Source organism: Microcebus murinus, chromosome 3 (genome assembly GCF_040939455.1).
Source record: "Microcebus murinus isolate Inina chromosome 3, M.murinus_Inina_mat1.0, whole genome shotgun sequence".
Classification (NCBI taxonomy): Eukaryota; Metazoa; Chordata; class Mammalia; order Primates; family Cheirogaleidae; genus Microcebus; species Microcebus murinus.
Window position 1 is genome coordinate 93,752,210 of NC_134106.1, and position 24,213 is coordinate 93,776,422.

Here is a 24,213-nt window from a genome sequence, read left to right on the forward strand (position 1 = left end):
GCTTGCTTCTAAATGTGCAGGGCCATCCCACCACCCTCAGACTCCAATATTGTCCGAGACAGGTTTGGGCCCGTGTTGCTGTGTTGAAACAACTTATTTCAGGATTTCAATCCGCCCCCTTTCTAGAACAGCAGATTAAAAGACCTCCAGCACACCATGATTCCAGTGTACTCACCTATGACGGCTGTAAGACGCGATTTGATTAAAGAAGACGACACAATAAATGAAATGCATTTATTAGGAAAAAACACTCCAAACACTCACAAGTAGTTCTCTTGCACATTTAACTGTAGGCCAGGGCACACTTGGCAACTGCACAGGAAAAGGATATCAGGACAGAGTTCATGGGATCTTGCTTATGCCACAAAAGGAGTTTTAAGGCAATTTAATTCAAGGCTGCAAAAACTACATCTATGACATAAGCATAACTCGGTCCTCAAAACGACCCCAGTAGCAAACAATCACTGAACCCGTGGAGATGACAGCCACTGTCCAGGACAGACAGTCTCAAAAGCAATCCCACATGACACAGGGATAGCTGGGGCTGTTCAGACACCTCCTTACTTGGTGAACGCAGATTGGCGGGTGCTCCCTGTAGGCCTCCATTCACACATTTTTATTTCACATAAACATATCACCCTGCCCTAGGAGAGCAAATGCGCATTAGGTGAGAGAAAAATAGGACACTCTATCTCGTACCAGGAACAGAATTACAGAAAAAAATTACAGAAAACACAGGGCCAGATGAGGCCACACTGAGATAGGTTAGTGATTTTTCTAGCAGGCCCCTTGCAGGCACTGGGATGAGTCTTAAAAATATGCTGGGGTAAGCTCCGTCTTTCCTTCCGTGGTTACCACCTGGATTAGGCTTCCTGAGCTTGGCCGGTTTTTCCCTGTGATCCAGTCATGGAAGGTTCTAGAACAAAGAAGAGAAGTTTCACACTATCAAAGCAAAAATCTGACACATGCTTACATTCACACCAATGGCTTTGGGCAGAGGTGGTGACAGGGAGGCACAGCAGCCCTGCGGAAAAGCCACTAGGCATGCTGGACACAAACCTGAGTCCCCAGTGAGCTCCGTAGCCAAACTCATTCTCACTTTGAGTGGCAGGACTTACACCTTTACTTTCATATTCATATTTTTCTGCATTGCTGGAATTCTTTATAACATAGTGTTATGATTTTAAGTGATTAAAAAACTTTCAATTAGTTAATTGTAAGAGATAGACATATGCACAACACTTTATTCTTTGCTATGTTACCTTCTCAGCAATTTAAAAGAAAGAGAAGAAATTCTTTTTTTTTTTAGCAAACATATATAAAGCACCCACAGTTGTGCCAAGCAACAGATAAACAGATACAAAAACCAGACTATTACAATAAAATATGATAAATACAGTAATGGGGGCATTTCACGACTCTGTGAGGAGAGGAGTAACTAACCCCACTTGGAGCAGTCGGGAAGACCCCCTCTAAGAAGATGGCAATTAAAAAGGGCACAACAAATTCCCAAGAAATAACAACAAGTGATGATAATTTTTAACAACAAAACAAAACAAAACATCATCTACTCTGACAATTCACGAGCTGGCACCTGGGACCTTCTTTAACTGGAAAGCCCTCAGGAGTTCCTGGGATACCTGTCAGTGACAATCTGTAACCTTCTAGGCTAGAGCTGATGTTTAACTGTCCAGTCATTTGGGTTCCCACGCTGGGGGCTGAACAAGCCAAGGGAAATACAGGGGCTCAAAAAACAAAGCGTTGCTAAAACTCCAGAAAGTACCATCACATATATACGTCACGGCCCCATCTCTGGGGCAGGGCAGAGATCAGCTAGGGGAAGGCTCTGCAAGAGACCAGTCCCGCTGGGATGTGCAGCAGGGGTCTGTGTGTTAGTTATGCGCGCTGTGAACTGTCTTACTTCTCCTTCACCCCCTCCAGCAGCGGGGAGCAGGTGAGAGTGTGCTCAGACGTTTCAAAGCAAACTTTATGCCAACTTGTCTGGTGAGTTTTCAAATGCCACGGATGGGTGAACGTGATTTCTAGAACAAAGGGTGCCTGTGACAGCCCACCCACCGTGGGTCTGTGACTCCGCACGATTCAGACACGGAACCCCACATATTATCCTCTCCAGCGTCTAGGTCTCAGATGAATGTCTCCAGTGTCGCTGGGAGCACTGGCCTTTAGAAAGACATCCAAATGCAAGCTCAATTCTAGGCTTTGTTTCTTCCACAACTTCGAATTTTTTTTCACAAATCCACACTAAGCACGATTCCCGGCACAGGTGGAAATAACTGTCACCACACTGGCTAGGACCACAGGCTCTGCAGCCACACCACCTGGGTCAGGCGCTAGCTCTGCTGTGTGACCTCAAGCAATTGACTTAGCCCCCTGCCATGCCCGAAGTCCCCAAACCTTAAACAAGGAAAACAGCACCTCTCTGATAAGAGTTTGCTATGAGCAGTAAATAATAGTTACAAACAGGTTAGAACGGTGCCTGGCACACAACAGAGTTCTATGTGAGTACCTGTTTCAAACATAAAATACAAGTCACAAATTTCTCCCAGTTTAATTTAAATGAGATTGTAAAATCAGGCTAGAGGCACACCCCAAACTTCGCAAACATCTCGTACGGTCATCAAAGCAGCTGATGCACGGGCACTGCTGGGTGAAGTCACCTCCTCAACTCTCCCGGCTCACCTGCCCGGTGAGAGCAGAGACCGAGTCTTACTCATCACCCTGACCCCCGGGCCGAGCGCAGCACCTGGCCTGCAGTGGGAGCTCGAGGAATACAAAGGCCACCATCTATGGGTCTGTGGCTCAGCACTGACCCAGGCACATGGTCCCCAGACCTCCCACCTGGTGTCCTACATTCACACAGCCAGTCTTCCTTACAGTGATAATGACAAGAACAGGAGCAGAGGTTCACTGAGCACTGGCTACGGGTCAAACATCGTGTCAAGTGCTTAGCACACGCTACCACATTTAATCCTCCCAACAACTGTTACAGACTTCATTAAACAAACAGGGAAACTGAGGCCTAGAGCTCAGTGTGGCCAGCTGGTGAGTGATGGAGCCAGGATTCATATCGGCACTGTTGACCCCTCAACTCTGTTGCCCATCTCCAAGTTCAGCTACCCCCAGACTCCAACTGATGTGCCTTGTATCTTTGGAGACCCAGCAACCTCTCAAGACCAGCCAAGTAGATAATCCAAGAGCCGGGCTCATCCTTTGGCTCACAGTGGGCAGAGAACGGCGGCTGGAAGCTGCTTAGTCACTGACATGACTCATACTCACTCCACTAGGAATTCTAAGGGTGTCCAGGAGCTGAAGTCCCCGTCCGGCATTGCTTTCCTGTTCATCGGCGTGTCCAAGGTAACCCTGCAAGGCACACAGATAAGCCTGTCATTTATGCATCGCCTTTATAATAACAGGTGCCCCGTGTTCCGTGGCCAGGAAAACGTAAACATACAGTGTGACCACTGTGAGCCTCTTGCACCGAGGGTGACATTTACGTGGGAAGATCAGACAGGGGGATAAGCAGAGAGAGACCAAGACTGTCCACATGGACGAAGACCACATCTGCGCATAATTTAATAAAACACTTTGTGACTCACCCTTTAGGGCAAGATAAGAACAAAATGGAAGGAGATACATTTTGCCTTTTTTCTTTAATACAGTCTTTATTGAAGTGAATTGGTTTGTTGTTAAGTCCTCAATCACTCCCTAACATATAGCAGACTCATTTCTAAGGATCTCAGTGTAACAATATTCCTTTAAATATGGGAATACTGGAATATTAAATTTTTAAATATGTGGCTATTTTCAATGAAACCTTAAGATTTTCAGCAAGAGAATAGAGAATTCAGATATGTATGAATTCAGGTATGAATTTCCCAAGGGTGGTCCCAATGTCCCTTTACAGGACCATAGGCAAGAAATAAGCCCGTTGGTGCTAGAATCCTTCCAGTGAGAAAGAATGCTGTCCCTCCAAAGAAGCTGCCTCCACCTGGGACAGCTGAGGGGGACTGTCTTCCTGATCACAGATAGAAACACCCTCCACAGCTTCCCATGTTCTCCCACACACCTTTCCCCAAACTGCCATCGTGCCCCCAAACATACACACACAGACCTTATGATGACTTGAATGACAGAACCACATACATCAAGATAAAATAAAAAGTGTAGACTATTTTTAAAGGGAGTAAGGAGGGTGAGACGAAAAAAAGGGAAAGAAAGAAACAAGCAAAAAGACAGACCATTCCCACCAGCCAACCAACCATTCTAGATAGCCCAGGATAACCGAAATCCTGAATTAGTATTGCTATGGCCTGAGCATGTCCTCCCCAAATTCATACACAGAACACAGTCTGTAATGTGATAGTGTTGAGATGTGGGGCCTTGAAGAGGCGATAGGTCATGAGGCTCTGCCCTCAGGAATGGGATTAGTGCTCTTGCAAAAGAGGCTGGAGGGAGGAGCCCTTCTGCTCCTTCTGTCCTGTGAGGACATACAGAAGGCGCCTTCTGTAGAGGAAGGGGCCCTCACCAGACACCCATCTGCTGGTGCCTTGATGTTGGACTTCCCAGCCTCTAGAACCGTGAGCAATAAATTTCAGCTGTTCGTAAATTACCCAGTCTAAGGTATTCTGTGTAGCAGCACAAACAGTCTAAGACAAGTATCGGAAGGGCCTTTGGTGAATTTCAGAGCCCAAGGTGATGGCACATACAAGTCCCTAATGGAAAGTGACTTTCAGATAAACGTTAACCCTTGGCAGTGGGGCAGAGGTGAGCAGCTGGTAGGAGACCCCCAAGCACTTACGGGAGTACCGCGACGGCGGCAGAATCTGGTGGCAGGCCGCTGTTCTTCCCGGCGAGGCTCTGGCAGAGCTGGTGGACGGCGCCCTTGGCCATGCCATACCCGATCATCCCTGGGAAGCGGGGAGAAAGACAGCTTGGTGACTTCCCGATGCCAGAGGGACAGCAAGGACATGCAGCCTTCTTCTGAGCATCTCTGTTCCCTGAAAACTTACAAACAGCTGTGCCTGGCATCTTCCTTCAGGCAAGACACCCTCACCACCCCCCACCAAAAAATGACAGTGAGCAAAGAGAGAGTGGGGACAGGTGGGCAGAGGGTAGTGGCCTCCGGCCAGTTTCCATGAGCACGAGCTTCACAGAGGCCACCAGTGTGCCCCCCAAGTACAGCACTTCAGGGTCTAGAGGAAGCCAGGAAGTAAAGAAGGATGGACATTTATGGAGAGGAAGTGGAAGGGACATGACATTGCAGGTGCACCGAGCACTCACCTACCACTTAACATTTATCACAAAAGCCCTGAGATTGATCTTATTTTTATTCTTAGGAAAGCAAGGCTCAGACGGGTTGAGCAATGTGCCGAGGCTCACACACAGACTTGTACCCAAGCTGATCACGAGGTTAAAGCCCAGGCAAGAACTGGGTTTAGAACGCTTCGATCACTAACTGCTTACATGCACCCTACACACAGAGGTGCTCAATGGGACAGCATCATGGAGCAGTCACTTACAGTGCAGGCTTTGGAGTCAAGCTACATAGGTTCAAATCCCAGCTCCTCAACTCACTGCTAAAGAAATCCTAGGCAAGTTCCCTAAATCTCTCTAATTCTCAGTTGCTCATCTGTAAAATGGGCTTGGGCTGCTTTCCAACACTAACAACCAAATTCTCTAATTCTCCAGACACCAACTGGGCATCCAACAATTCAGTTCCAACACCAGGTAGTGAGTGTCGCATACCACAGATTTCAGGGCCCAGTCCCACAAGGCTGCCCATACTTCAGACCCCAGGCACAAGTCCCTGGACACCTGTACTCTGACCAACCTGCTCTGAATCAGCGATTCTCGCCCTCTTCAGGTTCAATATTCAATTACTGAACCCTCTTCAGGTTCAATGAGCTAGAATGGCTCAAAGAACTCAGGCAAACACTTTACTTACATTTACAGGTTGATTATGGAGGAAACAACTCTGGAACAGCCAGGTGGAAAGATGCACATGCAGATTAAGAAAGGGTGTGGCCATGAAGCTTTGTGTCCTTTCCAGGCACACAACACTCCCGCACAACACTCTCCCAGCACTGCCAAAAGTTCACCAACCCAGAAGCTCAAGTATTTTGACTGGGCTTAATCTCCAGGCCCCTTCCCTTCCAGTTCCAACCCTCTTACCACCTGGTCCTCCCAGGAAGCAGCCCCATCCTAGGCTATCTAGGGGCCATACCTAAGTCACCTCATTAGCATAAATCAAAGGTGACCCAAAGGGCTCATTGTGCATAACAAAAGATCCTCCCCTCACTCAGGAAATTCCAAAGATTTTAGGAGTTCTGGACCAGGAACCAGAGAAAAAGACCAAATACATTTCTTATTCTAGCACTGGAGGATACAGGAGTGAATTCTGGGTATATGCTTGGCACAGGGTAGGCGCTCAATGAATGTTTCCCATCAAACTAATAGAAGTAACGAGGACTGAACTCTGATCTTTTTCTTTGCCCCAAAAATTCCTTTCTGAGGGGACCTGGTGAGTCATGCCTACAAGTGATAAAGTCACAGTAAACAGGTTTTTATGATGTGGTTTACTTCCCACCCTCAGTCCAGAATAGCACCATGTAAAAGACAGAAGACCCTTATCTTAACACAAGCATTCCTTTCCATTGACTTCTGGTCTTTTGGACAAAACCTAACTCTTTCAGCCAATTGTCAATTAAAGTATCCATAACTCCACCTATGACTTGTAAGTTTCCACTTTGAGATACTCCACCTTTCGGGCCAAACAAATGTAAGCCTTCCGTGTATTGATTTATTACTTTACCTATAATTCCTGTCTCCCTGAAATGTCAAAACCAAACTGTAACCCAACCACAGCGAGTCTACTTGCTTAAGGCTTCCTAGGCATGGCTCCAGGCCATGGTCCTCAAATTTGGCTGAAAATAAACCTCTTTAAATTATTTTACAGAGTTCAGCTACTTTCCCATCGACAATAACATGGCCTAAAATCCAACTACTTGGCTACCTCTGTCCAGGTTCCATTGCTTGAGAGCTGACTGCCTCCGGGCAAGGCTATTTAACCTTGGGATCCTTGGTTTTCCATTCCAGAAAATGGGAATGACAACCCCAAATAAAAAGGGCAATATAAGAATCAAATAAAACACTGTAAAAGTCTTTAGCGCAGGGCTGGGCACTGAACACTGAGCAGTTAATCCTGGTCATTACTGTCATTTCATGACTTTGGTGCAGTCGCTGGCGATTCTTTTTCCTCAGATGGCACTAAGGAATAGTGGAAAGTGTCTTGGACATGAAATTCAGAAAAGTGGGGGCTCTAATTTCTGCTTTACCAACCACCAGAAAAATCAAAGATTCCCCGGGCCCATTCTTCCATCTGTAAATGGCAGTGGCACTAATGCAGGGATAAGGCAGGAAAGGAAGGGCAGAGCCTGAGTGCAGCCACCTTGGCCCACACCAGACCCTTAGCCCTCTGAACGAGAAGTCACCAACAAGTTGCGGGTCGGGACCACCAGAGGATGAATTAATTACTAAGCTGTATGCCTTACAAACAGTGTGTGCTTGCCTTTCTGTGACAGCAGTTTATGATTAACCTTAACAGCCTGACCACAGAAAATGCTGAATGCACATACAGCTGTTTCCTAATGGGGTTTTGAACTTTTAAAAATGTTACCACTGCCCCATAAGGGGTCTTCCTCCTGCCTGGGAAAGGACCCCTACTCTGTCAATGGAGTAGGATCTGTTGTTTGTCTCTATCTCAATAAACTTTTTGTCACTAGTTAGCTTGCTCTAAAATTCTGGTACAAAGCCAAAAATCCACTTTGTGAGTTCAGGGAGCCTTCCTCCCTTCTTTGGGGCACCCCCTGCATCAGTAGCTCAGATCTCCATTTATTCACAAGGCTGTGCTGAGGATCAAAGGAGACCGTATCCAGGAAAGGGCCTTGGGAACGAACCATGGAAGGTTCACGTAGGATCTGATCTGAACAGGGCAGCCCAGCCTGCTCCATAAGGGGCTTTGCTAAGCACCTCGCCTGGGAGATGTTCCCAGTGACTGGGCCAGGAAGAGTGTTAAAACATGTGAATGTACAAGTAAGTGTGATGTGTGTGCACACACAGAAAACTTCCAGAAAGACATATGAGAGCCGCTCAGATCAGGGTTTCCAATGGGAGGGAGTCTCACTATTCATTGTATTTCTTTTAGCACCACGTGAACTTTTACTACATGCACTGGTTAGTTTCATAATTTAAAAACCAATTAATAAAATTATTTAAGTAAAAAGTAATTATTTAAGTAAATTATTAAGTAAAAAGTAATTCATTGCCTCTCACCTTTTCCCTTAAGCTTTACTTGTCAAAGTCCTACTTATCCTTTTCTGAGACCCTGCTCCAATCAGTCCCTCCACAAAACCTTCCCAGACGTGGAACCACCTCTCCCTTCTGCTCCCACAGTGCGTTTTGCTTAGACCCTCATTCAGCACGGTCTTCTGCACCTCTGCCGCCAGAGCAGGCACTTCACACGACTACTAAGCCAATCAGTCAATTTATCATTCAGACCAATCTACGACTAACTAGCACGGTGGTCTCAGACAAGTCACCTAAAATCACTGGACTCTGGTTTTCTTCTCTGTAATCAAGGGACAATGATAGCACCTACTTTACGAGTAACGCTGGTGACAAAATAAGCATATACAGGCTGGTGACAAAATAAGCATACACAGGGCTTGGCCCAACAAGCCTAGCACCTAGGAGGTAAATCTGTAAAAATATCTTTTTAATAAATTCACAGAGCTATTATTGAAATACAATAAACTTGAACATGTTTAAGGTGTATCATCTGAGCAAACTTTTGACACACACATACATGCTACCTATTGGTCTCCCTTTCCTCCCACTATTCAATGAGTATTTACTGACTGAAGCAAGGGATGCCTTATATTAGGGTATGTTTCCATCTACCCCACAGGCACCATAGGCACATGGCAGGATGGGGTCTCTCTCCTCTTTATGTTCCCCCACCACTACACACGCCACTGCAACTGCTCACTAATAAGCAATAAGAAAGGAATGGAAAATCACAGCAATAAGAAAGGAATGGATAATCCCCGTAAACCTCTCCTCCTTCTGAACACCACTAGAGGCTAGCAGCCTCCTTCAAACCACCAGCTCCCATGCTGTTGAAAGTACAATAGCTGTGGCGGCATCGCAAGTCCACGGGGAGATGCAGGGATCGTGGCCCAGCCCAGGAACCAGTCACAAAACTGCATCAACAACCTCAAATTGCAAAAGACAGCCAAGGCCTCAAACAGTTATTTAGAACCACAAGAAGAACATTTCACCATCCCTGGCTTCTCTGTTTAATCTGAGGGCAGGAGGCCAATAGTAGCATAAAAAGACAATAAACTCTTCAGTGATTAAATAAACCAGGACACAAAGGCTCATCAACCCAGGCCCCGGCCTCAGCGAAGCCCCAGGGCTCTGTCTTCATTCCAACTGAATAGCACAAGAGCCGGGAATATGAGGAAGGAAAAGAGACAAGCAACCAGCAACCCTAACAGCTTAATCCTACAGAACATCTTCCTCAGGCACACATATGGGTAGGAGGATCATTTATTTGCAAGATATAAAAAAAAAAAAAAAAAGATTATTTTACTGAGAAGGTGAACACTTCTGAATTATAAAATGATCAATGTGGTCCCTAAAAACTGATTTTCCAATCACGGAATACAGACGATTTAATAGTAAACAAAAGTAATCACCATCATTTTAATACAGCTTATCCCACGGAAGACAGTCCACAAATACAACCTTAGAGGGTGAGGGTTTTCTCAGTACCTTCCTGAGTGAAAAACTTTTCATTTTTGAACAGATCGACTTGGGTTCGTGGGACTATTCAGCCTGATTTATTGTTTGCTTTCAAATTATAGATCAATTTCCCAGATTTTTCTGTGGTCTGCAGCAAAGTTAAAAGGTCTCAAGACTCAAATTAGTGTAACAACATCTAACCTGAGAGTTTAAAGATGAACGAAGTTTAAAGATTAACATCTAGGCTGGGCGCGGTGGCTCACGCCTGTAATCCTAGCACTTTGGGAGGCAGAGGCGGGCGGATTGCTCAAGGTCAGGAGTTCGAAACCAGCCTGAGCGAGACCCCGTCTCTACCAAAAATAGAAATAAATTAATTGACCAACTAAAAATATATATACAAAAAATTAGCCGGGCATGGTGGCGCATGCCTGTAGTCCCAGCTACTCGGGAGGCTGAGGCAGTAGGATCGCTGAGCCCCGGAGATTGAGGTTGCTGTGAGCCAGGCTGACGCCACGGCACTCACTCTAGCCTGGACAACAAAGTGAGACTCTGTCTCAAAAAAAAAAAAATAAAAAATAAAAAATAAAGATTAACATCTAAAGCAGGAGTCGGCGGGCAAAATAAGCGTGGAGTAAACAATTAATAATAGTTCACATTTACTGTTGACTCTGTAACACATTTCTAGGCCATTTACATCCACTAAGAAATTTACAAGGCACAACCACCACATAAAGGAGACATTACTACTTATCCTCATTTTCCAGATGATAAAACAGAGGCTCAGAGAGGTTAAGTAATTGCTCATATGTGTCACAGTAAGTGGCAGGGACCCAACAGAAGACCACCCTGTAGGGCTTCAGAGCCTGCAGCCCTTAATCACTATCCAAAAACGTAAACCAAGAAGGATACTTACAAACCAAAGGGAAATAGGAGATTGCTTTGTCCTTTAGGAAAATTAGACTTTCAGTCCTAGGGTCTTGTTTTTTAAATGTCAAGCTATCACTCATTTCTCTATTTACTTTCTGGAGTCTCTGCTCTGTGTCACCTTTGACAAAAATCAGATCTCAACTGGACAGATGCCTAATATTTACATAGTTTTAATTATTGCAAAGGCCACAGACTTATAAAATCACATGTCCGCATATTTGATGGGCACATACTACAAACAAGATGTAGGTGGAAAGATGATTTCTGTCTCAATTTTTAAAATGGTGACACTGTAGCAGTTTAACAGATTAACTTGCTTTTTTAAAAGGAAATGATTAATGCCAAACCAGCATGGTTAGTTCTGGGCATCTCCCTGCAGCATGCCTCTTAAGGTTTCCTACAGCCCAGTCTGAGTGCATCTATGTGTATTGACAATACTTAAAATTTTTATTATAATTTTTATTTTAGGAACATGTTAAGACCCCTAAATGTTGTTTGATTGGCCCTATTAATGACTGTGTGGAGCTGAAATTCAGGATCTTTTTTATAACCTAGTATAGCCCAAAGAGAACCAGATAAGTGAATTGGTAAAAAATAAAATTAAGAGTACTTTGGATTAAAAGTTGTAAGTTCCAAGATGGAAAAAAAAAAAAAAAAAGAAATGGAAGAAGAAAATGAGCGGCAAGAAACTGTTAATTAGTCAGAGTCTCACAGTTCAGCGAGTTACAGTAAAATTGAAAAGGTAGAGTCAGGTGCAACGGCACATGCCTGTAGTCCTAGCTACTAGGAAGGCTGAGGCGGGAGGACTGCCTGAGCCCAAGAGTCCCAGACCAGGCTGGGCAACACAGTGAGACTCTGTCTCAAAAAAAAAAAAAAAGTTGAGAAGGTGCCCAGTCTCTACCACTTACTAAAGAGGTCCAAAATGAGCTCCCATTTTTTAAAAGAAGAGTTTAAATTAGGTAGTGGAGGGAGACACTCTCTGCTTCTCTATGCTGTCCCCTCAATCCCTCACTAAAATACCTTTAGCCCTATCCCAAAGGGAGGGGCATGGGATGAAATGTATCTCCCCAAAATTGATAGGTTGAAGGCCTAACCCCCAGTACCCCAGAATGTGACTGTATTTGAAGATGTGGTCTTTAAAGACATAATTCGGTTAAAAAGAGCTCATTGTGGGGCTCTAATCCCTAATCCAAAATGATCTGTTTCCTTACAAGAGGAGGAAATGAGGACACAGACATGCACAGAGGGAAGGCTACATGAAGACGGGCAGAAGGCAGCCAACTACAAGCCAAGGAGAAAGCAACCAACACCTTGATCTTGGACTTTTAACCTTCAGAATTGTGAGAAAATAAATTTCTGTTGTTTAAGCCACCCAGCCTACTGCAGACTTAGCAAACTAACACCGAGAGTAAAAAATGCAAAGCAAACTTGGGTCTTCGTGATGTAATGGGAAAAGCATACAATTTGGACATGATCAGGGTTTTGACTCAAAGTAAGTTTGCAACTTACTGTATAAACCCAGACATGTTCCTTAACTCTCTAAGTTTCAGTTTCCTAAACTATAAATTGAAACAGATAATAATGATGCCAACCTCAGTATTAACTGAAAATATATGTGAAATTTGGACAATGAATACAAAAGACCTACCGCTTACTATGAATATAGTTAAGACCTACCATTTATTGGTGCCTGCCATGTGGTGGGCACTTTCTACACATCAACACCTCCATGGCTTTACAGCTACTCTTCAAGTTAGATATTACTGTCATTATTTCACAATTAAGGAAACTATAGCAGAAATGTGGTCAGTGAGATCAAAGAATTGGTTCAAGGCCACACATCTAGGGTGAAGAATCCACCCTCAGCCTCTCATCTTCTAAAGCCTACGCTATTTCCAGCTGCCAAGCTGCTTCCCTGGGACCCTTGGATACAATGTGATAATAATAATAAGTGTTTATTAACTAATTAATATCTCTTAATATTACAACATCCAACTCCTGGGTGGATCATGGATAAATTAATCAGATGGGGGAGGTGTCGGATCACAGAGTTCCTTAACCACCATGAACCATGAGGACAGATGCAAATGAAGGACTCAGAACTCCTCTCCCTAAAAAGATTCAGGCTTTAAAGGAAGCAAAATCCATCCATCTGTAAATCACCCTGGAGGGCTAAGGGCTTTAATAGTCCTCATCCCACAGAAGAGCCCAGGGGCCCATGTAAGCAAGGTGAGCTTTCCCATTTCACAGATGGGGAAATAAAGGCTTACCAGGAGTCCCATCCAGAGCAGCCTTTGCACCAGCCAAGGTCAGGAGGCCTCCTTCCTTGAGGTGCTTGGTAGCCAGGTGGCTGGAGATGGTCGACGTCCACACACTCTGCTTCCACATCAGGTCACAGTTTTTAAAGAGAGCTGAGTGAGAAAACATGTGGGCTAAGCATTCCCAGGAAAAGAAACCAAAAGGCGAGCTCAACACACACAGCCCTACACTCAAGGAAGCCCTCTCAGCCCCTCCTGGTCCCCAGGTCTCTGTCTACAGCAAGTTCTGATACAAACAGCACAGGGCTGGGTGGTTGGACAGACACGGGTACAGATCCAGGCCATATGATCCCGAGTCTCAGCTTCCTCACCTGTAATGTAAACTGGTAAAATTTTAGCCAGTAACTTTTAGCAAATAAATAAATCTAAATAAATAAATAAATAAATCTAGAATTAACTGATTTGCTGGACTGGCTTTAACTCAAAGATTGTTTTACTTTATGAAGGATAAGATTTGTAATAAGCACCTATATGTCTATGTAATACATCAGGTTTTCCCCGAGATAAATATATCCAAGGGACTATTATTATATGGCCATAAAGAGGGCTTTTACAGAGCTACATTTTTTATGGTTGAAAGTTTTATGTCAGCTTTAAAGACTCTTTAAAAAGAGAGCTGAAATAACCATGTCACACTTGTTTTAACTCTCTAGCCTTGCCAAAAACATAAGGAAGAACAAGTGGTAACATATATTACTCCAACTGGGCAACTCACAGGGCACGTAGAACCCCATGATATAGAAAGAATGGCCAGCCAGGCACAGTGGCTCATGCCTGTAATCCTAGCACTCTGGGAGGCCAAGGTGGGATGATCACTTGAGGTCAGGAGTTCGAGAACCGTCTCTACTAAAAATAGAAAGAAATTAATTGGCCAACTAAAAATATATAGAAAAAATTAGCCGGGCATAGTGGCGCATGCCTGTAGTCCCAGCTACCCGGGGGGCTGAGGCAGAAGGATTGCTTGAGCCCAGGAGTTTGAGGTTGCCGTGAGCTGATGCCATGGCACTCTAGCCTGGGAAACAGACCAAGACTCTGTCTCAAAATAAAAGGAAAAAAACCAGAAAGAGTGGCCTCCTGATACAGGAGCAGAAGTAGTAGGAGAGAACCAAGGTATTGCATTTCCCTGCAAAAATAGACTAGAAAAAAAAAATTGATGGATCCACATTTATTACCTCTTGCTCCCAAAATACACGAAAAGGTTATCAGGCTATTTTTCCAACCTGATCCCACAAAATACCAATCTTACATTTAAGTGTAGTTCACAGAATTTCAATTTCTTTTTAGATGCCTTTGGCTAATAAATGTGGAAGGGATGATAAAATTAGAAAACTACCATTTTCCAACCCCCAATACAGTAACTGCATCAGGTAGAGGTTATCAATGGAAGCTTAAAACCACTAGGTGAATAGTATTTAGAGACCAGGATATTTACACAGATACCAAACTGCCATCCCACAGACACTTAACTTATTATTGCAAACAGAAAAATGTAGCTTTACAATGGAAGTCTGGCAGTTACCCTTTCAACCAAACATCTGCTTCAGCATCTCCCTGGGTAGGGCAATCTGACACGCTGAGCTTCCAATGTGATGTAATATGAAGTACACACCATCACTCATAAGGAAGTCTAGCCTCAAAAATACTTAATCTGGATCTAATCAAGTCCCTGGACCTAAATTCCAATTCACAGGAAATACCAGGGCTAGCGGAAGAAGTCAAATAATACCTTAAAAAGAAATGTTCAGACAAATTCCGAATGCGAGACATTCTATATGAAAACTGCCTGGGACTCACCAAAAAGTCTTATCATGGGGCAAAAAAATTCTAGATTAGGAAACTAAAAACTGCAACAATATGATATGCAGTGCATAAACCTTGAGTGGACTATGTTTATGGAAAAAGACAACTATAAACAGACAGGGAATATGGACTGAATATTATTAATCTTATGGAATTACTGCTAATTTTCTTAGGTATAACAGTTTTATGATAATGTAGGAGAATGGGCTTATTCTTGGGAGATGCATGCCGAAATACGTTGAAGCATCAACTTACTTTCAGAAGGTTAACCAAACAATACACAAAGTGCGCACACACAAGAAAGCAAGACAGCTCAAGTGTGGCAAACGTTAACAACTACTGAGTCTAGATGAAGGGTATAAGGGTATTCATTGAACTGTTCTTTCAACTTTTCTGGTATGTTTTAAGATGCTCATAATAAAAAGTTGAGAAAACGTAATCAGCTTTAGTAAAAGCGCAATTGTGAGTTCTTTTGACCTTTGGAATGATCTCTCCAATCCCTACACATCCACCAATGCCTGAATAAACCTGCAGGCTCAGGGCAGAAACCAGGCTGATTTCATTCTGCCCCCACTTGGAACTTCAAACCCCATGTCCCCCTGGGCTCACCACCTCCATGGGAAGTTTCTGCTCCATCTGTAAAATAGAGGAGTTAATCACTACCTCACAGAGCTATTGTAAAGTTTCTGGGAGATGCACAGAAAAACAGCTGGCCTGACCCCTAGTCTATACCCAATCCCTGCCGGCTGGACAAAGAGCAGAGCGGCATGAATGATTAACCCGGGAGGGGACTCACACTTGGACTTGGCATTGCCTCCGGCCCATCCTCCAGCCACACAAAGAATCGCGTCCACCTTCTCATTGCCCAAGAGCTTTCCGACCTCAGCAGTCACCTTGAACACAGGAACAAAAAGATGCGTAAATTGCAAGGTAAACCAACACAGGCTGGCTCTTTACAGAAACCTCAGTTTTTCTCTTCTTTTTAAGCCAATGCACAGTACCGGGCAATTAACACTGAAAATTTAGATGGAGGACAAATCTCTAACGAGCATTTTGGACAGTGAAGCCCAACTACATTTCAGTGTGATTTTTATAAAGCAATCTAAGAGTCTCCTTATAAACACTCTGAAATGTGGGGATGTAAACACCCACTGAAACAAAACAATTAATAAAGAAAAACAGGAAGAGGTTTTTTTTTCAAAAATCACCTAGACCTTCACCACCCACAGCTAACATTCTGGTACATTCCTTTCCAGGCTTCTTCACAAATCACAGAATCATAATCCAAGATGATGAATTCTGTGCTCCTCCCAATTCAAAACTCTATGAAACTACAAATCCAAAAAAAATGCCAAAGAAAAATTATAGGAAAAAGCAAAAGCAAGAAAAAAATACAGTCAATGGCAATATGTTGGTAAATACTGAGCACATGGGTGTTTGTTTTAAAGATTTCTCTACTTCTATGTTTGAAATGTTAAAGCATTGAAAATATGTCCATGCCCCCTTGTTATAATTTATTAAAAGAATAGTCTGGCAAGACAGGTGATTCTGGCCATTAAACACGACTCGTCCATATTTCTCTGGAATGGCTGTGGTGACGCCTCCCAATGGCTTCATTAAAATCAACCTTCCTTAGCACTCTGGGAGGCCGAGGTGGGCCGACTGATCAAGGTCAGGAGTTCGAAACCAGCCTGAGCAAGAGTGAGACCCCATCTCTACTAAAAATAGAAAGAAATTAGCTGGACAACTAAAAATATATAGAAAAAATTAGCCAGGCATGGTGGTGCATGCCTGTAGTAGTCCTAGTTACTCGGGAGGCTGAGGCAGGAGGATAGCCTGATTCCAGGAGTTTGAGGTTGCTGTGAGCTAGGCTGAAGCCACCGGTAGTCTAGCCGGGGCAACAGAGTGAGACTCTGTCTCAAAAAAAAAAATAAAAAAATCAACCTTCTTAAGACTTAAATCAAGACTCTATCTCTCTTTCAGCATCAACATTATATTAGTCTATTACCTCTCTCCCCAGTTTTACAACAAAAATGAGTGTCATGTTGTTTGTTCAGAAATTCTGAATGGGGGTGGGGAAGAGTGGAAAGAAATAGGGAATTTTTTTTTTTTTTTTTGAGACAGAGTCTCGCTTTGTTGCCCAGGCTAGAGTGAGTGCCATGGCATCAGCCTAGCTCACAGCAACCTCAAACTCCTGGGCTCGAGCGATCCTTCTGCCTCAGCCTCCCGAGTAGCTGGGACTACAGGCAGGCGCCACCATGCCCGGCTAATTTTTTTTATATATATATATCTCAGTTGGCCAATTAATTTCTTTCTATTTATAGTAGAGACGGGGTCTCGCTCTTGCTCAGGCTGGTTTTGAACTCCTGACCTTGAGCAATCCGCCCACCTCGGCCTCCCAAGAGCTAGGATTACAGGCGTGAGCCACCGCGCCCGGCCAGAAATACAGAATTTTAAAGCTCAGCTTATAAAAGCTAAGGCATTTCTCAATCTCTGTCTTACAGAAGCACTCTATCATCAAGTCTCAGGTGGCGATAACCTCCATGTTCAAAAACCCACAGGGACACGGGAAACCTGCAGTTAACCACAGCAGAAGAGACACTCGAGACATTGATTACAGTGACCACACCTGGCCCGGCTGCTGCTCTCCACACTACCCTTCCACTTGGTATTTTGGCTTTTATTCCTTGATTCACATGAAGCTATTCTGCTTCAAAGCAGCTTGGCACAGTGGTTAAAAGCACAGCCATCAAACCTGGCTATGCCACCTACTACCTGCTTGACCCTGGACAAATGCCAGGGCCTTTCTGTGCCTCAGCAACCCCATTTTTAAAAGGGGGACAAAATTTGAAACTTTGTTTTCCGGGTGTTACAAAGATTATGTGCATTAATGTAAATAAAGCACATAGAATGGTGCCTGGCAACTAATGATGCCACATCAACTTCTACTATTAAACTCTGTAAGGCCAATCTGTATCGTTTAGGTATAGGAAACACTAGAACCATATTAAGAAAAGTAAGAACAAAAATATATGTTCTGGAGTAAATCAGCTGGCTTTTATATTCTAACTTATGTCAAACTGACGCTTTAGAAAGAGCAAATGAGTAGCAAAGTTATGCTCACAGTTTCACTTTTTAACATTTTTAGATTTATACATGTATGTTTTGGAGAGATGGAGTGGAAAGAAATATTTTAAAAAGGTTAGCTATATGGTAGAACTATAAATGATTTCCCAGTTCTTTTTGCTTATCTGTATTTTCTACAGCATACATGTGCCATTTTTGAAATTTGAAAATTTGTTATAAAAACAGCCAAGCACCGTAACACATCCAACAATGTTAATTAAGATCACTACAGAGAGCACAACTAAATGAAAAGTAGACCACTTACGGACCAAGTGGCACCTGAACTTATTAAAGTTCATGTTCGGAGACCCATGCAACCGACTACCCTACTAGCAAGCTTGTTGGCCATGTCACTTAGTCTCTGCAACCCTGTCTTTGCCTGCTTGCCTGCCTCATTGAGTGGTTGGGGAAAATATGGTACATCACACAAAGAATGATATGGAGTTTTCCTTGGGAACATGGGCTGGAACATTGGCATAAGAACCATTAAACAGCCAGGTGCAGTTGCTTGCACCTGTAGTCTCAACTACTCGGGAGGTTGAGGCAAGAGGATCATTTGGGCCCAGATGGTCAGGTCCAACCAGGGCAACACAGCAAAACCCCCACTCTTAAAAAAAAAAAACAGAGTCCTCTAGGCAGCTCTTTGCAAGGACTCCTCAAGAAAGGAAGAACTGCTTAAGAATATTTATACCAACATATCCATCAAATTGTTAACAGTGCTTCCTTCTGGGGAGTGACACTATGTTGGGTTGGGGAGAAAAAGCAGTATTTCACAGTTTACCTATATATTTATATAGTTTTATTGGACTTCTTGTTTTATAATATGCATATAATTTTATAATTGAAAACAACCTATTTTGTTAGTGTTCATGCTTTGAGCTAGGTAACTCCACTTTTTAGAATGTATCCTAGATAGATATGTAAACAAAGATGTGCATCACAGCATTCTTGATAATAGTAAAGCACACATACAACACACACAAACTTAAAGGAACAATAATTAGAAACTAGGTTAATTGTGGCCAATTAATAAAATGAAAAATTATGCATCTGCAAAGAGGATTTTTAAGTAATCTGGAGAAGCATTTAAGTTAAAACAAAGCTGGTCATAAAATATTAATACAAAATTACCTCAACCTGTAAAAGTAATAACATATACTATGCACAGGAAAGACAAGAAAATAGGCCAAAATGTTAACTGTGAGCTGATTCAAAATTATTATATAATTTACATTTGTATTTTATTTTCACTTTTCCAAATTTTCCTCAATGAGCACAAATGGCTTTCATAATTAGAGAAATAATCATTGGGGGAAAAAAGGAAGAACACACAACCAGTGGACACCCCTGCCAGAGCTCCCCTACCACAGTGTTTGGAGGGCCTTTCTAGAATTACCTGGTCAGCCTGCTCGGTAAATGAGTCTGTCATTTTAACAATGACACTAGCGCTGGCCTCTTCATTTTCCACCACATCGATACTGGCAACCCACTGGAGCAAAGGAGATAATTGCTTAGGTCAAGAGACAGTTTGTTATTCCTTTAAAGATCCACATCCAAAACGGGGGAGTGCAGACAGATTAGGACACTTACATGAAATCCCACTAGAGAAAGTAACTAGCAACCGTCTTCTCGTACTCCCTACAGGGACGTCTGGCTTTGGCCAGGCTACCCCATAACTGTGTCCCATCCCAGCCCATCCTGCCTCCAAACACTCCCCTTCCTCCTCCTCCTCGCTCACCTTTAAAAGCCAAACTCTGCACTTCTAGAGACACCAGGGGTCAGCAAATTTTCTGTATGGACTAGATACTGATTATTTTAGGCTTTGCTGGCCATATAGTCTGTTGCAATTACTCAAATCATAGCTATAAATGGGGACACAAATGGCCATGGCTATCATTATTCCCATTTTACCGATGGGGAAACTGAGGTTTGAGGGTGTTAAGTAATCGATATACACGGTCATGGGACTAGTAAACCGGGCCAGGCGATCCCATTCCAGTAACTTCCTTCTGCATTCTCGCTCCCTTTCCCTCGCCCCAGCTCCGCTACCTCCCCTTTTGGAATTTTCTCCAGAGTCCTCCCGGACTCTGTGGGCCTGACGGAGGCTGAGGACGCATCCCGCACCGCCGCCCACCTCGCGGAGCAAAGGCCCCGAGCCTAGGAAGGCCCGGCGTGCGCACGCATTCGGGGACAGGAATAGAGGTGTAGACCCGTGCGTGCACGTGCAAACACCCGTGTCAGGGGTGCACGGGGGCCCCCGGCTGCCTAACCAGGCTGCCTCCCGGCTGCACCTGAAAGCCCCGTGGCCCGCAATCACCACCGTGCACGGCGGAGACCCTGCAGCGCCCAGCCGCGCATTACCCAGTTGCGGGCCCGGAACGCCTGCACGCATCGCGAGCCCAGCGCGCCCCTGCCGCCGTACACCAGCACCCGGCGCGCCTCGCCCGAAGCCGCCGCCGCCATCCTGCTCCGCCCGCGCGGCTCCCGCAGCTCGAGTGCCCCGAGCCCGAGCGCGAGCGCCGCACCGCGCTCCGCCCCGGCCGCCGACCCCGCCAAGAGGGACCGCGCACCGGCCGCGCCCCGCTCCGCGCCCGATGCTGCCGCCTAGCGCGCACCCACGCGTCGGAGCACGGCCGCCGGGAGAACCGGAGCCCCCCCCCGCCCCGCCCCGCCCCGCCCCGCCCCGGGGGCGGTGACACGGGGAAGCCCCGCCGCCCGCGGGGAGGAGCTGGGCACCCGGGCGTGCAAGGCGCGCTGGGCTGTGGGCAGCAAGCACGAGTGGAGAGCGGTGTGCGCGAGTGTAGACATGCCACCTAAAATATATTTTTCCTCTGAATCAGAGGACTCTCAAGCCCGACTGCCTGGTCCTACTGTGTAATAGCTGCGTGGTCGTAGCGACATCGTTAACTGCTCCGTGCCTCAGTTTCTTCGCCCGTAAAATGGGAATAATAATGGTCTGTCCTGATAGGGTTTGGGGAAAGATTTTTAAAAGGTGACAGTAGGATATTTAGAGCAATGCGTGGCTAAGTACATATAAGTACAATAAATGCCGATTGATTATTATGAATATTATTGTTTTTAACCACTACTTTGTTGAAATTCACTGAGCCTCTTAGAGATGGTGAGTTCCAGGCCTCTTTCGTTTTGGCAGGTGGGGTATATTTAAATCTCCACTTTAGAGCATATTTAAAAATAAGAAGTTGCCAAAACAGTAATACAAAAATTGTAGTATACTATATTTTGAATGTTTACACTTCAATGCTCTTAAAACAATACTCTTAAGCAATGCTCCTAAAACAAAAACTACCATGAAAATCATTACAAGATCCCTAAAAAATATTAGTTCATACAGCACAACAGGCCTTTGATCTGGTAGGGACACAAGTTTAACACTGTAATGCTTTAGTCCTGTCCTTGTACCTCTGTAATTGTATGTAAGCCTCATTTAACTAGAGTATTAAAGATCCATGTTTGAGCCCAACCAAATGAGCCTTTTTTCAGAATAATTTTTTAATTTTCCTTTTTTATTGATATGTAATAGATGTATATATTTTGAGGGGACATTTGATATGTTGATACATTCATATATTTAAAAATCAAATTAGAATAATTGGGATATCCATCACCTTAAACATTATTTTTTCTTTATGCTAGGAACATTGGAATTATTCATTTCTAGCTATTTTGAAATACACAATAGATTATTGTTAGCTTTGGTCACCCTACTGCTCGATAGAACACTAGGTCTTATTTCTTCTACCTAACTGTATATTTATACCCATTAATCCACATGGGCCTTTTATCACACGACATCCATTCCCAGTCACAGTTCTAGCATGTTCTCCCTGACATATTAGTTCTGTCCATGGCCTGTTCCTGTAACACAAGAGTTTCTCAACTACAGCGCTATTGACGTGTTAGACCAGATAATTCTTTGTGACATGGGCTGTCTGTGCATTGTAGGATATTTACAGAATCCCTGGCCTCTACCCACTGCACGTCAGTAGCAGGCACTGGCCCCTCAGTCATCACAATCAAAAATATCTCCATGGCCGGGCGCTGTGGCTCACGCCTGTAATCCTAGCTCTTGGGAGGCCGAGGCGGGCGGATTGCTCAAGGTCAGGAGTTCAAAACCAGCCTGAGCAAGAGCGAGACCCCGTCTCTACTATAAATAGAAAGAAATTAATTGGCCAACTGATATATATATAAAAAATTAGCCGGGCATGGTGGCACATGCCTGTAGTCCCAGCTACTCGGGAGGCTGAGGCAGGAGGATCGCTTGAGCCCAGGAGTTTGAGGTTGCTGTGAGCTAGGCTGACGCCATGGCACTCACTCTAGCCTGGACAACAAAGTGAGACTCTGTCTCAAAAAAAAAAAAAAAAAAAATCTCCAGATATTGCCAAATGTCACCTAGGGGTAAAATCATCACTGGTTGAGAAGCAGCACCCCAACATAAATGTAACCTTCTTGACAACAAGATCCAGTATTATACATCTTTATAGCACCTCCCACCCACACACTGTACACAGTGCTTTGTACACAGCAAACACAGATGTTGGTTTAATAAACTTGCAGCAGATAAGGCACACAGAAATACGTCATTGGAGAAGAGGATGCAGCCAGCAGCATGTTTTATTGCCAGAAGCTTCACTATCAGAAATAGAATTGCTAGAAGACTGGATGGAGACAGAGCACCATTTATTTAGTGCCCTCTATATCCCAGGCGCCATGCTGAGTGATCTGCACGTGCTATTTCACTTTACTCCACCCAGTAATTCTATGACGGATTAGTAAACTGAGGCATGAGAGCCTCGAACATTTGCCCAGAAGAATAGCAATTTGAACCCAGGTCTTCAGTAGCTAGAGTTCTGCTTAACCACACCTCCATTCAGCATGCAAGCGCATGTTGTGAATCAGGTGTTTCCCACAGAGTTTTTCTAAAAATAATAGTTTAACCCCCCCAAAACACCAAAAGTTGACATAGGTTCATCATTTAAGGCAGAAATATGACTCAATGATATTAACATGTCTTGCCTTCTCAAATCCTGCTTAATGTTAAAATAAGAATGTTAACTAACATTATTGATCATTTATTAACGTGCCAAGCAGTCTTCTAAGATTTTTATATGTATTATGTCATTTATTACCAGAAAAATATTTGCTATTTCAAGGTCATTGTGATGAAGAGGGACCATTGTATTTCAAAGGCCTGAATTGTAACTGCAGCACTGATACCGAGTTTGCCTAGGGGAAAGAAAAATGGCTAGACTAGTACATCCCTTGCCTACCACGGAGGGTTGATGGAGCATCAGGCATGATGGTGCATGTAGTAAAAGTCCGTTGTGTATGGTAGAGCACCAGACAAGCTTGGAGATCGTCTGTTTTAATTTCCTGGGGAGAGGCTACAGAAGTGAGCCCTCATTATAAAGAAGGAAACTGACATTCTCATTAACATTCTCATTAGCCCTCTTTTCCAAGTGAGATTCCTGGGACCTCTATCAGTTAACAATGCAACTTCCTAGACCCTCTCTCCAGACTCCTGCAACCAAATAAAAAATGTTACCCTGCCAATTCTGCTCAATTTTGCTCCCCAAAGGTATGGACAGAGTTGCTCTTACCAATCTCACATGACATTAAGTTGACATTTGGCAACACGATAAAAGTCAAAATGTAAAAAGCCACAGTATAGGCATGGTGCAGTGGCTCACGCCTGTAATCCTAGCACTTTGGGAGGCCGAGGAGGGAAGATTGCTTGAGCTCAGGAGTTCGAGACCAGCCTGAGCAAGAGCGAGACTCCGCCTCTACTCTAAATAGAAAGGAATTAGCCAAACAACTAAAAAAATAGAAAAAAATTAGCTGGGCACTTTGGCACGTGCCTGTAGTCCCAGCTACTCAAGAGGCTGAGGCAGAAGGATCACTTGAGCCCAGGAGTTGGAGGTTGCTGTGAGCTAGGCTGACGCCACTGCACTCTAGCCCAGGCAACAGAATGAGACTCTGTCTCAAAAAAAAAAAAAAAAAAAGGCCAGGTGCCTGTAATCCTAGCACTCTGGGAGGCCGAAGCGGGCAGATTGCTCGATGTCAGGAGTTCGAAACCAGGCTGAGCAAGAGCGAGACCCCGTCTCTACTATAAATAGAAAGAAATTAATTGGCCAACTAATATATATACAAAAAATTAGCCGGGCATGGTGGCACATGCCTGTAGTCCCAGCTACTCGGG

At 44.2% G+C, this 24,213-nt stretch overlaps 1 protein-coding gene across 1 annotated transcript; it reads right to left on the reverse strand.

Annotated features, from left to right (window-relative positions):
- Nucleotides 1–220: 220 nt before the first annotated feature.
- QDPR (quinoid dihydropteridine reductase) lies at nt 221–20,608 on the reverse strand. Its single transcript, XM_012737534.2, has 7 exons — nt 20,358–20,608; nt 19,393–19,485; nt 15,667–15,763; nt 13,023–13,163; nt 4,820–4,928; nt 3,298–3,381; nt 221–916 (listed from the first exon to the last, which is right to left on the reverse strand). The coding sequence occupies exons 1-7, from the start codon at nt 20,457–20,459 to the stop codon at nt 811–813; spliced, it is 732 nt and encodes a 243-aa protein (XP_012592988.2). The 5' UTR covers nt 20,460–20,608; the 3' UTR covers nt 221–810.
- Nucleotides 20,609–24,213: the final 3,605 nt, after the last annotated feature.